General features: G+C 35.8%; 1 protein-coding gene across 2 annotated transcripts in view; it reads right to left on the bottom strand.

Moving 5' to 3' along the window:
* Positions 1–4,141: 4,141 nt before the first annotated feature.
* Positions 4,142–15,962, bottom strand: part of IBTK (inhibitor of Bruton tyrosine kinase) — a 91,479-nt gene continuing 79,658 nt past the window's right edge. For both annotated transcript variants that reach the window (XM_017506694.2, XM_017506695.2), the window contains exons 26-29: positions 15,524–15,673; positions 7,108–7,179; positions 6,256–6,388; positions 4,142–5,443 (exon numbers count right to left, since the gene is read on the bottom strand). In XM_017506694.2, coding sequence (XP_017362183.1) covers positions 5,312–5,443; positions 6,256–6,388; positions 7,108–7,179; positions 15,524–15,673 — 487 coding nt within the window. In that variant the 3' untranslated portion in view covers positions 4,142–5,311. The remainder of the gene's footprint in view (positions 5,444–6,255; positions 6,389–7,107; positions 7,180–15,523; positions 15,674–15,962) is intronic.

Raw genomic sequence — 15,962 nt, 5'->3', positions numbered from 1 at the left:
CAACAACAAAAAAACTACATTCTATTACTTCTCTCCATTACTTGGATCATCTTTCAATCAATTAGAGTCCAAGCAGGAAACAGACAGCACTCTCAACTCGGGAGAATTATTATTAAATTTTTTATAAAAGTGTGGGCAGGATGTAGGAAAACCACAATGGACACTGCAGTTAGTTGAGCTAGATAAAATTCGAGATCCTTTGCCATGCTTAGGCCTGAGGGTGAGGGAAAGCAACATTCCCCAGAAGCTGGAAAGACTGTTGTATGAAGAGAGCTGCCTGACAGGAGCTGTGACCTTCCCAGAATTATGGCTCAAAACATCATGAGGGAGGAAAAAAAATGTTTCATTCTCTTTCTCCAGCCAACACATCAATATTCTGATAGTGCTCCAAATGGTTATCAAGCCTGTGCATATCTTCCCTTCTCTTATGCCTCAAAATACCTACTTTAGTACAAATTAGAATCACCTGGAGGGCGATAACTGGATGTCAGAGAGAAAATAAGCTGGTTGGTAAAGTTCTAGAGGTTAATCTCACGAGATATAATGGCATAGAGAACAAAGAATGGATCTGCAAATAAGCAATGCCCCATACCATACAGTCCATCTTTTTTGTTCCTCAGCATCTTATCCTTTATTTAGCTAGATAAATTTATGTCCTCAACATAGGAAACATACGAAATCCTACAAGCTACTATTTCATAAGACTGAGGTCAATTCAGTCATATTCTTCTGCTGTACACATGGGACATTTTCCAAGACTGACCATATACTCTATAGACTATAAAATATATTTCAACAAATTTAAGACTGAAACAATGCAAAATATGTTCTCCAAATTTAACAAAATTAAATTAGAAATCAATAACAAATGGATATTTGGTAAGAATGCACAAATATTTGGAAATTAAACAATATACTTTTAAGTAATCCATGGTTCAAAGAAGAAATCAAGAGGAAATTAAATATTTTGAATTAAATGAAGATAAAAACACAACATAAATTTATGGGATGCAGCTAAAGCAGTGCTTCAGTGGAAATCTATAGGTCTATATGCCTGCATTTGAGGAAAAGAGAAATCTCTCTAAGTTTAAATATATAGAAAAAGAACAGCAAACTGAAGCTAAAGGAAGCAGAAAAATAATAATAACAAAGAGAACAGAACCAGTGAAAAAGAAAAGAGAAAAATCAATGAACCTCAAGTTCCTTTTTGACTTCAATAACTTCTTTGACAATTTCAATGTTGATTGAAATGATTAAGGGAAAAAAGAGAGATAAATTAAAAGGATCGTAAGGCACTACTATGAACAACTTTATGCCAACAAACTACACAACGGAGATGAACTGGATACAGTCCTAGAAAGACAAACAAATGAAACTGAATAAAAAACATATAGAAAATCTCAACAGGCCTGTAACATGTAAAGAAATAGAAAAAAAATTAATAATTTAAAATCTTTCCACAAAGAAAAGCCCATACCTGGATGATTCCACTAGCTAATTGTATCAAATATTTAAATAAGAAATAATACCAATCATTTACGAACACTTCCATAAAAGTGAATCCTTCCTAATGCCAGTACTCTGTAAGGCCAGTACTATAGTAATATCAAAGTGAGTAAAAGATAGAGGAAAAAAAGGAAAAGGAAAAGAAAACCACAGACCAATATCCCTCATGAATACAGAAGCAAAAGTCTTCAAAGAAATGTTAGCAAATCAAATTCAGGTCCTCTTTCTGAAGTCCCGTCATGGTCCACTTCTTAACTTACTGGTAAATTACTTAGCTAATATTTTTGTCTTGTACACTTACCTCTTTATGTTATGGTTCAAGATTTTAAAAGATTTAAACATATACATATACAAGAAAGAAAAGAATGCCTGGTCTATGTCCTCAAAGAACAAGTAATTTAGTAAAATACTAGATTCGTAGAAAAACAAAAATAATGGCAGAATATGACAAGTACCCTAAAAGGTAAAGTGTTACAAGCAAATGAGAACATAGCTGATACATGTATGTTACTGTTTTTATTTTATGTTGCTTTATGTTTGAGGGTGTATGGAGGGGAACCAGAAAAACTAAAAAGAAAATTTTGATTGCCTTAATTATGGATATTGTATTGAAATTATTGTATCTGAAAAAGAAAAATTTAGGCAGAGATCTGCATGAGCAAAGCTTGAAGCACATTTGGGAGAAACATCAGGCAAGTTTGGCTCCACCACTATATATACAATTTTTTTTTTTTTTTGAGACGGAGTCTCACTCTGTCATCCAGGCTGTAGCACAGTAGCATGATGTTGGTTCACTGTCACCTCTGCCTCCCAGACTCAATCAATCCTCCCACCTCAGCCTCTCAAGTAACTGGGATTACAGGCGCCCACTACCACAGTCGGCTAATTTTTGTATTTTTAGTAAAGACGGAGTTTCACCATGTTGGCCAGGCTAGTCTTGAACTGTTGGCCTCAAGTGATCCTCCAGCACTGGCCTCCCAATGTGCTGGAATTACAGGCTTGAGCATGACACCTGGCCATCTTTCTTCAATTTATAAAATGAAGAGAATATATATAAAGTTAATCAATAAGGCTTCAGATCTAAAATTTTATGAAACAGCTATTTATTACACCTTATCATGAACAAATATATAAACCCTGGCCTCCAAAAGTTACAGGGAATCAACCCAGACATTAACTGGCAATACCTTTCTCAACTGACTGCATATCACCGCTAGATAAAGCTAGATTTTCTTAAATTTAGTTTTAAAAACCGTCTCTTAAGGACTTGAATAAAAGTCCTGAAACCCAGAATTTTATCAACAAATTTGATTTTACCTAATTAGCAGTCTTCTTCATTTTGCAATTTTAAGCATATTCTGCCTCTGACATGCCCTTATCCCAGTGTCTTACCCAACCATCACTTTTTCAGGCTTAATAATTCTGCCAGGAGGAGAAGGTTGCCGTCAGCCAAGATTGTGCTATGCACACCAGCCTGGTGATGGAGTAGGATTGTGCCTCAAGAAAAAAAAGACTTTTGTAATTGCTTTCATAAGTCTTAAAGATCTCTCTGTCCCACTGATCTTTTAAATGTGTCAATTTCTTCAATTCTATCAGGTTTTTCTTGAGGTTATAGAATTAGAGATGAACTGGAGCAGAATAGTGTTATTTTGTTAGGAGAGAAAAAAAAAAACCTATCACTTTCTCGGGCTTTTTGACAGCAATGTGCCAGGTAGATATCTTCATGGAATTATTGATGAAGAAATATAGTTTAGAGCAGTGTTTAACTTTACTAGCAAAAGAACTCCCTATTTTTTCCAAATAAAATTATATATAATACCTCACTACATCAAACAGACCAAAAAGTGCAACTGCTCTGGTTGTGGTTTGTAAAGGCCTAAAGACTAACAGACTCGGTTCAGCTCGTGCCCCGCTTTCACAACCCATCTAACAAAGACCCCCGACAAAGAGAGCTTCCCAGGCAGCATGGAGGACAGCAAGAAAATCATCACTTTGGCCAGGCACAGTGGTTCATGCCTGTAATCCAAGAAGTTTGGGAGGCTGAGACAGGTGGATCACCTGAGGTAAGGAGTTTGAGACCAGCCTGGCCAACATGGTGAAACCCTGTCTCAACTGAAAATACAAAATTAGCCAGACATGGTGGTGCATGCCTGCAGTCCCAGCTACACGGAAGGCTGAGGCAGGAGAATCGCTTGAACCCAGGAGGCAGAGGTTGGAATGAGCCAAGATAGTGCCACTGCACTCCAGCCTGGGCAATAAGAGCAAAACTCTGTCTCAAAAAAAAAGAAAAAGAAAAGAAAGTCATCGCTTTATAGCATCTGTAAGTATTAAAGATGTCAATATGTACAGAAGAATCAAAGCTTCAAATGAAATAAATCCATTACTTCAAAAGGCTTCTTAACTGTAACATCAATAAAACACTTATAAAATTCATTTCTTCTCAATTTACTCAAACACACATATAAAAATCCACAAGGTCATATTTTAAAAACTGCCCCTTTTAAATCTGCCTTAGAATAAATACAGCCTCAACTTAACCATATACTGGCTATTAGTGTAGCACATCAGGAGGAATAATTAATAATTATTTCCATAATAAATGACAATATAGTAAAAAATGTCAAACACACATCAGTGAAATGGGTCATGATCATTTTTTATTGCACATTTGCTTACATGTCTGCTGCTTTTGGGTAGAGCTAACCCTAAAATATTGAATTAGTTTCTGTCATTTTACATCAACTAAATTATAGCGGTGAATTGCTTATGTCTCTCCCAGGCTTATCTTTCAGAAACTAGAACATTAACCTTTCCAATTTATCTAGGTACTGAAGCACAAATTTAACATTTGTTTTTTAAAAATTTAAACACTCAGAAACAAACCAAACAACATCATTTAAAGAAAAATGTCTAGATGTACAACCGAGGTTCAAAGAACTTCTGATTATACAGTATTGTAAAGGTAATGATAATCCAAACCCTCTTCCAAACTATTCAATTCCTATATGCGTAATTAAGCATTTATTTTCAGAAATTGTAACACTTTTAGAAACTGATTTTGTCACAATTAGGCTTTTTTAAGATCCTCCATCCCACCAAAAATAATTCACAATGACTCCAAATCTTATACTAAAAAAAAAAAAAACTATTATCTTCAGACTAACTGTTCAGAAAAATCAGTATTCCTATTCCCTTTCCACTGTACTCCACTGCTTAATGCAAAACAGAGAACATATGATCCAAACGGAAATGTGGCATCTGTGCAGGTAAAGTTTTGAATAGATATGGACCACATGCATAGCCTGATTTTTAAAAAGCAACAACAATGGTGACACAACTATTAGACCAAAACAAAATTCTGGCCATTAATGAATCAGAAGTAATAACTGATGCTCCTACTTTAAACTCATCAATGCCATATTTAAAAAGTCAAGCAACAATACATATTGGCAAAATCTTCTAAATTCTCAAACAAAAAAGTTATTTTTAATACTTCATCCCCGCTTATTTCTTACAATTCAATCACATATTTTCCTCTGTTATTCAGGAGAAACAATTATATTTAACCTTAATCTATTAAGTTTTTGTCTCACACATTTTTATATAAAGTTACTAAAATCACAATTCTGAGAAATTTCTTTTTAATCATATAAACATTATACGATTTAACTGCAGTAAAGAAATTAGATCCTTTCTTAATCTATGTAGAATGATATCAGAAAATCTCTAAGAACTCTTTTCCACAGCTTTTCCTTATATGAACAAACTCATAATTAAGAAAAATACATGTCCACTCCACAGTGAACTAGTATCCATGCTTATTCCACATAGGTACTGCCAGTGGTCCCTGCGGTGTCCTTTCAACAATGACAAACTCTTCAGGGTTGCCAAATGCCTCATAGAAAACCAATAAATCTTGTATAGCATGCTCCTCAATCTGAAAGGAGGAAGAAAAAGAAGATTCTTTACTCTTTTAATTATAAACTAAGCAGGATGTATTTGCTTTCCAATTTGCTTCTGAGGAACTACCACTTTCCATGGATACAATACAGTGAAATTAAATCAGGTATCCTGCATTTTAAATCAGGCATCTTGCTATCTCTGTGGCAAGGAGAAGGCTAGAGACCTAAATGAGATACCCATGCTCTCTTGAATTTGAATCTTGAGCAGAAGGAAAAAGAAACTGAAAATGACCGCTAAAATTCATTCACCCCAGTAGCTTTATTCTGTGAGATACTTTCTGTTATTGTGTAAGTCCTCTAAATCTTGCTTCTGAGCTCTCTAGTGCTACTAGGGGTCTTCTCTGTTTCCGAGCTGTGTCTGGTCTTTCAGCTAAATCTCTGGAATCTTAATATCCCTCAAATAAATTCTCTTTTCCTTAAGTTAGCCAGATGGGCTTCTGTTGCTTACAAACTTATAATCCAAATGTGCTACAGAAACCAAATGTAGCACTAGATAATACTGCCAAATTCTCTGCTGATCACTTTAAAAAACTAAATGTAATCCAAAGCATCACCAAAGCTAAACATATAAGCTTTATCATAACTTATTAGTCATAAATTAATTGCCCTGAATATCTACAACTAATACATAAACTGCTAGATGCCTCAGTTGAATTTTACCTGGCATTTACATTTTAACTTCATATATACAAGCACCTGTCCAAAGCAAATAAATGTGATTTTCTTAAAACCTAAATATGAAATGTAGCTCTTCTCTAGATTAAACTCTACTAGGTAAGCCATTTACCTGAATCAGAGCCAAGGGTTTTTCTCGACTTCTAATAAGAGCTGCTTCCTGTTGTAGTTCTTCTTCTACAATAGATGCAAAAGTGACGGGGGCTACCATGGACGGAACAGTCACTGAAGAAGATAACCAGGGACTGAAAGAATAATAATAATGAATTTCACTCATCTGCCTAAATTTTTGCATGCAAAATTTTCTCTAAAATACTCTTTAGCAATGCTACAACTTTTTCCAGTGACCTAAAATATGAACGAACCTGGAAGCTTCTGCAGAGATTACAGAATGATGAGGTGAGAAACAGAATAAGAGGAGAACTAATGTTTTATTTGGACCAATGTTATAGAGCAAATTATGGAAGTACCAGGAAATGGGGAGGGAGCAGAAACAACATAACTGAACAGAAAGGTAACTCAAACTACACTACAGAGAAGATTCAAGTAATACATTCTACTCAACACCATACTATTCCCAATTTTTTAACATTCTCTCATTCTTTCTTTTTTTGAGATGGAGTCTCACTCTGTCGCCCAGGCTGGAGTTCAGTGGCATAATCTTGGCTCACTACAACCTCTGCCTCCCAGGTTCAAGTAATTCTCCTACACCAGTCTCTGGAGTAGCTGGGATCACAGGCATGCACCACGACGCCCAGATAATTTTTGTATTTTTAGTAGAGACAGGGTTTCGCCAGGTTGGCCAGGCTGGTCTCTAACTCCTGACCTCAGGTGATCCACCCATCTTGGCCTCCCAAAGTGCTAGGATTACAGGTGTGAGCCACTGCACCTGGCCTTCACGTTCTCTTTTAATACTAAGCGGCAACTTAGCTTTGGAGGCCTATAACTTGTCAATTAACCTTACTTGGGACTGTCTAGAAGTGGTAAATCTGAAATATGGTTGCCTTCTGGTCCTGGGGTACCATGAGTAGTGCATCTGCAAAACAAATGCCAAAATTAGTCAAACTGCTTATTAATAGATAGAGAGGAAGAACTGTAAGCTCCTGACTCAGGAGGCAAATTAAATGAGTGCAGTAGGTGTACCTTTAAAATTATAAGTAAACAAAATAATTTATATTTATAAAATGTTGTGTATAAAATATCATAGAGCAAGATACTGCAAAAAATAGCCTATTTTTCTAATGACCTTATATATATACCAGATAAACCAATAATCCCTAAATCAGATAATTAACTGTCAAATTTTGTGAGCAATTAATACACTACAGACTGACCTAATTGTGGAATTTTACAACTAGAAAGGTCCCTAGTGCAGATTATCTAGATTAATCCAATTCTCTTTCAGCAATGAGCAAACTGAGGACTAGACCGGTTTAACACCACAAACAGGACCTAAGATACTGACTTCATGATTCATTTACACACATTTATTGAGCATGTCAGGATTATTGTAGGTGCTGAAAATCAGGCTGAATAAAACTCAATCTCCTCCCCTCAAAAAATTCTGATTGGGAAGATTTAAAAATAAACCTAAGCAATGATAAAACAATGTATAAGAGCACTATAATTAATCTACATTAATATGCATAAAATACTACAGATTTACAGAAGAAAAAATACAATATAGAAGATGGTACATGGTGATGGTTTCACTGAGGAAATGCCATGAAAGCTGAAGAGAGTAACAATTAGAATTTTGGTTGTATACATGGACTTATAAAAGATTTCAGTGATTTAAGTAAAGGCGGGCTCTTCTCTTCAATAAACAAAAAAAATGCCTGAATTCAGGGTAAGGAAGAAACTTAAAGAGAAATAAAGCTAAAAACAAACAGTAGGGTCAGTGTACAAAATGCACTTGAAGCTAAAATATTTAGCCCTGATGTGTGGGCAAACAAATTTACTAAAAGCCTAAGTACTTCATGTGTATTATCCCATTTAATCCTTGTAATACCCTGTGAAGAAAGTATATATTATTCATTATAGAGATAAAAAACAAACTCAAAGATTATATAATTTGATTCACAAATTAGATAAGTAGAAGAGAAATAACAAAAAGCTGGTCTTTTTAATTTAGAATACAGTGTTTTTAGAGTACAGTATTTTTTCCATGATCACACAGCTGCCTTTATTTTTACTATTCCCCTTATTCTGGAATACATTCCACTTCAAATGTCTTCTCATTCTTTTGGAATTGGCTCAAATGTCACCGTCTCTCTCCTTGTACAAAACTTCAATGATTATGATAAAGCATCATCACACACTGTTGTTATTGTTTACATGTTCAATCTTTTTTTTTTTTTTTTTTTGAGACACAGTCTCGCTCTGTCACCTAGGCTGCAGTGCAGTGACGTGATCTTGGCTCACTGCAACCTCAGCCTCCCAGGTTCAAGCAATTCTCTGCCTCAGCCTCCCGAGTACCTGGGATTAAGGCGGCCACTGCCATGCCCAGCTAATTCTTTTGTATTTTTGGTAGAAATGGGGTTTCATCATCTTGGTCAGACTGGTCTTGAAGTCCTAACCTCGTGATCTACCCACCTTGGCCTCCCAAAGTGCTGGGATTATAGGCGTGAGTCATGGTACCCAGCCTATATGTTCAATCCTAACTGCTAGACTAGTCTCTTGGGGAACAGGACTGTGTTTCATTCATCTTTGTATCTCAATGTCCAGTGGAATAGTTGAAAATAGTTGTTTATAAAAATTAACTCAAAAATTTATGACTGAAATGGAAATTCAAAAGGTATTTTTGTAGCCTACAATAAAGAAAAGCAGAGTTTTTTTTAAGGTTATTTATTGCTTTAAATTACTGATAAATTTTCTTAGAGATATAGGTACTAAATTACAAACTGATACAAGCCTTACAGTAAACCTGTGTGACAGGCATTATCACTCTCATTTCCATATTAAGAAACTGAGGTACAGAAAAATTCAGAAAGAGCAGTATAGTTATACTGAAACACAAATCTGTTTCCTAAGACTACAATTCCATAACTTTTTCCACTCACGGTTTTTCAGTGTTTTTAATCCAAACAACATGGAGTGTGTCAAAATTTCATCTTAAAATGAACCAAATTTGTCAAATAAAATAGAGCTATGATTAAACAAATACCAAAAACATTCTAAGCTTTCAAATAATAAATACAGCATTATTGTTTCAGATACTAGCAACACAGAAGTAGATATCCCAAGAGACGATCTGTATAAAATTTAACCTTCTGAAAATAAACAGTAACATAAAAAGGTTAACTGAAATTTTCCTTAAAAGATTTTTGTTCAGGCTGGGGGCAGTGGCTCACGCCTGTAATCCCAGCGCTTTGGGAGGCCAAGGCAGGCAGATCATCTAAGGTTGGGAGTTCCAGATCAGCCTGACCAACATAGAGAAACCCTGCCTTTACTAAAAATACAAAATTAGCTGGGCATTCCCCAAATTAAAAAAAAAAATTTTGTTCAAACCAAAAAACATTAATATTGTCACATTTACACTTTAAAAGAACTAAATTATTCTTTGCTCATATAGTCAGCCTTAAAAAATTGTACTAGCTTAATCAGAAAGATTTTTACATAAGATTAGAACTGATATAATCATAGAATAATTTTTTTATCTCACAAGTAGTTTTTCTTTCTTTCTTTCTTTCTTTTTTTTTTTTTTTTGTTGGAGCTTCAATTTTGTTGCCCAGGCTGAAGTGCAATGGCTCAATCTCGGATCATCAAAACCTCTACCTCCCAGGTTCAAGTGAAATTCTCCTACCTCAGCCTCCTAAGTAGCTGGGATTACAAGTATGTGCCACCATGCCTGGCTAATTTTGTATTTTTAGCAGAGATGGGGTTTTTCCATATTGGTCAGGCAGGTCTCGGACTCCTGACCTCAGGTGATCCGCCCGCCTCAGCCTCCCAAAATGCTGGGATTACAGGTGTGAGCCACTGTACCCAGCCTCACAAGTAGTTTTCCTTACTAATTAGAAACACAAGCTCAGCTGGGCAAGGTGGCTTACACCTCTAATCCCAGCACTTCGGGAGGCTAAGGTTGGCAGATCACCTGAGGTCAGAAGTTTGAAACTAACTCAGCCAACATGTTGAAACACTGTCTCTACTAATACAAAAAGTAGCCATGTGTAGTGGTAGGTCCCTGTAATCCCAGCTATTGTGGAGGCTGATGCTCGGGAATCACTTGAACCCGGGAGGTGGACGATGCAGTAAGCAGAGATCACACTATCGTACTTTCGCCTGACTCCAACTTAAAAGAGCGAGACTCCAACTCAAAAAAAGAAAAAAAAGAAACAAACACAAGCTTACATTTTCTTTCCATAATTACATAAGAAGGCATTTAAGTGAAAGGAAACGGGAAATAATAACACATGAAATGAAAAAGAATACCTAAGTAACAATAAACAAATAAAAATTATACAAATTGTTCATTTTTAGATGCTAACACCCTCAAACAACATTGTCATTCTTGCCCTAACCTTGGAATAAACTCACATTTTCTACAACCAAAACAAGAATGTATAATTTGTGGAATTTCCTGAGATGAGTCCTCCACCCCTGCCACCCTAACTCCCCAAAGGACCATAAACATTCCTGTCTTAACTCCCACGATTTCCTCTATTTATACTGTCCCATCTTCTCTTATTTCTTCTTTTAAAAATCCTCTCCTGTATTCAAAAGCTTATGACAATGAAAGGAATCAAAAATTAAGTGATCTCTTTTTTTCTAATATTATTCACATGCCTATAAATATAATAAAGAAATATTTGGAAATGAATATAAAAAGTGCTTATGAACTAACACAGCTCAAGCCCTTCTTCTCTGGTGAATTCTTCCAGGCAACTCCAGCCCATGTTCATTTTTCCTTCTCAGAGCCACTCATTTGGCACCTTATCATATTGCAATCTCTTTAATACTTCTATACTGTATCATAATTTCTTTTTTTTTAATAGAGATGGGGTTTCACCATGTTGGCCAGTATGGTCTCGATCTCCTAACCTCGTGATCCACCTACCTCAGCCTCCCAAAATGCTAGAAATACAGGCTTTTTTTTTTGAGACAGAGTCTCACTGGAGTGCAGCGGCGTGTTCCCAGCTCACTGCAACTTCCACCTCCTATGTTCAAGCAATTCTCCTGACTCAGCCTTCCTAGTAGCTGCTATTACAGACATGTACCACTATGCCTGGCTAATTTTTGTATTTTTAGTAGAGATGAGGTTTCCCCATGTTGGAGATGCTTCTGGCCTCACGTGATCTGCCCCCACTCAGCCTCCCAAAGTGCTGGGAATACAGGCGTGAGCCATAGCACCTGGCCCTTCTATCATAAGTTCATTCTCATTCTGTCACTTAACTTCCATGTATGTATATTTATATTTATCAACTAGATTTCAGATACATTAAAGGCTGGGCCTATATATTCTACTTTTACATATACTTAACAAAGGCCAGTACCAGGTAGCCCATAATTTGCAAATTAATGAATATTCTGTCTGTAATGCTTTATATTTCCTTTTTTAAAAAGCGTACTTATTATATTTCCTATGATGAAAAAACCCCTGAAACTCAAGCTATATGTTTTCTTTCTCAGAATCACTATCAGTGACAGCCACAGTTATTTAAAACATTAACTACCATACCAAAAATACTGAAGTTATGGATATGTGATACTATCATAAACTCCATTAGGTCAAGCTTCCAAAGCAGTAAAACAGGGCACACTTCTCATAATTAAGAGCCCTGATGTTATAGCACACTCTAGTGATCAACTATGAAACCACAGATCCATATTTTAAGTTCCATGACATATCGGTATATATCCAAAAACATTTTTTTACATTTCAATGAATATTTAAAATATAAAGGCACAAAAATGATCTTAATTTTCATATCTTTAACTTGATATATCTAAGACATGCAATATAACTAACTACATTAGAAACAACTACTACTTGAAACAGAGTTACAATTTTAACTAATTTACTCATTCAGTCATTCACCAGACTCACTGAGCACCTAATACATGCCAGGAGACTTCTAAACACTGGTAGTAAAATGATGAACAAAGACAAACATCCTCCTTGCTCTTGTTGAACATATAATTAAACATACAGATATGATAATACTTAGTGTACGCAAATATTAAAGAATCACACTAACAATAACTGTGGGATGTACCAATAAAAAAGAAGTACTATGAGAACATACATCAGTAAACTGCCCCAGTAAGTCAGACTTCTCCAAAGAATATGACTGAATAGATATTAAAAGAAGAGTCAGAGTCAGTCTGTCAAAGGGTAAGGAGATGTAAAGAAGCAAAATGCATCTGAGAACTAGAAAAGGCCAAGATGACTAGAATACAGAGATCAGGTTACAAAACCGAGTTAAAGACAGATGGCAGGAACCAGACTATGTAGGCCTTAAAGATCATATAAGGAAGTCTATAGCTTTTATTTTAAAATCAGTAAACTCCAAATTTTCAAAAAGAACACACTGGCTTAATATATTGGAGGAAAGAAAGAAAGGAAAGACCAGTTAGGAAGGCAACTCTTATGGCCCAGGTGAATTATCACGGTAGAATGAATCAGAGGTGATAGCACTGGAGATAAAATTTAGTATGTGGATTTGAGAAATATTTAAGATATAAAACTGGAATGCTCTCACAGTAGACTGAATATTTGTGAAGAAAATGGAAGTGCCAAAGACACAAATTCTTCCTCTTTACTGAGGAAGAAAATTCAGAAAGAATAGCCTGTTCTTTGTTTTGTCTCTATTTTTGATTTTGGTTTTATGTGAGGGGTATGAGGAAAATATCAAGTTTAATTTTGGACATGAAGTTTGCAGTGTTTCTGAACATCCAAATAAGACGGTAGGGTCAACAAGACAGATAATTAAGTCAAGCTCAGATGATAGATATGGGCAGGAGATATAAATTTTGAGTCTTTAGTACATGTCTGATAACTGAACATATGCTCATAAAATGGATGGTGTAGAAAAAATATAAAGTGACATAAGAAGATGACCAGTAATTGAACTTCAAGTATGATGGGTCGTATAAAAAGTGGATGGTGTTGGCGATGTAAAGGTCACTGCTGAACTTAGCCTGGAATGTTTCAGTTTAGTAATGGGGCTGGAAGACAAAATGAATTAAGGACTGAGTGGGAAGTGACAACTCTTTGAAGAAATCTGGCTGTGAAGGGGGTAGAGAATTGGGTAATGATATGATGACTGCTAGAATAAAGTGTGCCCAGACCACATGAGAGACCTGAGCACATTCAAAACCAGAGGGGAAGAATCTAGTTAAAAGGAAAAGGTTGAATCTTACACAAGAAAGGAAAGGGATAATTAATAGTTTTAAGGTTTCTGAAGTGGGAAGCATTAAGATAAAAGCACAGGTATTGGCCTAAAATAGGAGAGAGAACTTTTCTACAGCAAAACAAGAAAGGAGGATAGTTCTACATAGGCAGGGGCTAATTTGTTCACCACTGTGACTCTAGTACTTAGCATAATGTCTGATACAAGGCTGATAATCAATAAACATTTGATTGCCAATTTTAATACTATGCTCCTAGCTTTGTGTTTATAAGCCTATCATAATTTTAATTTATAAATTAATATGGAAAAAAGGCTTAATATTTATTTCATATGTTAGTATTCCACTTAAGGCTTTTTTTTTTTTTTTTTTTTTTTTTTTTGTGAGATGGGGTCTCACTCTGTTGCTCAGGCTGGAGAACAGTGGCACACTCATGGCTAACTGCATTCTTTACCTTCCAGGCTCAAGCGATCCTACCACCCCCACCTCCTGAACAGTGGAACTATGGGCACATGCCATCAGGCCCAGATAATTTTTTTTCTTGGTACTTTTTGTAGAGACAAGGTTTCATCATCTTGCCAGGCTGATCTCGAACTCCCAGACTCAAATGACCTGCCCACCTCAGCCTCCCAAAGTGCTAGGATTACAGGCATCAAGCCAAAAAACCCAACTGAAGATTTTTATTTTAAAATGGTATTTTAATGCTAGAAGTATTTGACAAGTTAGGGAGATGACTTCAGATCTCTTCTGCTCTCTGATTTTCTGTATGGCAAGAAAATAGCTCAAGAACTTTCCTCCTAAATGTAAATATCTGTAAAAAAAGAAGACAGTCACAATACTAACAATAAAAATATGCCTAAACATTTCATCTAAATCAGTAGTTTCCCAACATTGTTGTAAGATGACTTTGACAGTTCCTCAGGGCAGGTAAAGTGACATTAAACTAGTATTGTTCCCAGTGCCCTCTCCTTGCTTCAGTCAGAAAAGTTTATATTATCTGTTTGATGCACTTGAATTGGATGTAGTATTTCTTATTTTGTTCTGTTTTGTTTGAGACCAAGTCTCACTCTGTTACCCATGCTAGAGTGCAGTGGTCCAATCACAGCTCATTTTCAGTGAACTGTGATTGGACCACTGCACTCTGGCATGGGTAACAGAGCGAGACCCAGTCTTTTAAATTATGGATAGATTTTGATGTTTCATGGAGGCATTTAAAATATGAAACTTTTTAAAAAATGCATTGGACTTTCTAAAACACTATCAAAAACACCTAGGCCAGGTATGGCGGATCATGCCTGTAATCCTAGCACTTTGAAGGCAGAGGTGGGGGGATTACTTGGGGCTAGGAGTTCAAGACCAGCCTGGGCAACAAAATGAGACCCCATCTCTAGTTTCATGAAAATTAAAACTAAAAAATAGCTAGAGAAAAAACTGCAAATACCTAAAGGTCCATCAACAGGTGCATGGATAAACTGACTGTGGTATACCCATACAATGAAATACTATTCAGCAATGAAAGAGAATCAATGGATACACATAACAGCTTAAACAAATCTCAAAACAATTACGCTAAGTAAAAGAAGACAGATTTTACGACAGGTACATACTGCATGACCCCACTGACATAAAACTCTTTTAAAACGTGCAAGCTAGTCTGTATTGACAGATTAGTAGCTGCTTGGGAGGGGGAACAGAAGGAAGAGAGGAATGGATTAGAAAGGGACATGAGGAAACATCTGAAAATTATGCTTCTGCTCACTACCTTGAATGTTGTGGTGGTATCATAGGATTATATATATGCTGAAACTACAGATTGTATACTTTAAATAGATGCAACTGATTTTAAGTCAATTATATCTCAATAACTATTTCAATGTTTTAAAGTGGGGAAGGAATTTAAACATGCTAATTTCATTCTGAATGTAAGAGTGTACAAAAATCTGCCTCATAAAGTTTTAAAGATTATTTCAGAACATAAAACCACTATAGAATATCTTAAGGTAGAAAATGTGTTAGTTTTGTTTTATTACCTGACAATTTTTGATGCCTGAGAATTTTTAATTCCTTTAAAACAAACTTTTTTGACATGATCGCCTGAACTATGACTAGTAACAGACTTTTTTTCTTCTAGTAAGAAATCCCGGAATGACTTGGATGAAACTGAATGTAGAGGAGATGCCCTGCAAAAGAAAGCAAAGATCATGTTAAGACATCCATTTTGTTTGTTTCCTATGATTTATGTTAGAGGAAGAAAAAAGGGAAAAAAAAGGAGAAAAAAAGAATAAAGAAAAATTTTTAAAAAAACATCCATTTTGTAAAAGGGCACTGCTGGAAGTTATAAGTGAACAATAAGAGAACGTATACTGGCCGGGCGCGGTGGCTCAAGCCTGTAATCCCAGCACTTTGGGAGGCCGAGGCGGGTGGATCACGAGGTCAAGAGATCGAGACCATCCTGGTCAACATGGTGAA

The sequence above is a fragment of the Cebus imitator genome, unplaced genomic scaffold (genome assembly GCF_001604975.1).
Source record: "Cebus imitator isolate Cc_AM_T3 unplaced genomic scaffold, Cebus_imitator-1.0 Scaffold357, whole genome shotgun sequence".
Lineage (NCBI taxonomy): Eukaryota > Metazoa > Chordata > Mammalia > Primates > Cebidae > Cebus > Cebus imitator.
The sequence above is the reverse complement of the archived record's forward strand: the minus strand, read 5'-3'. Positions and strand labels throughout refer to the sequence as shown.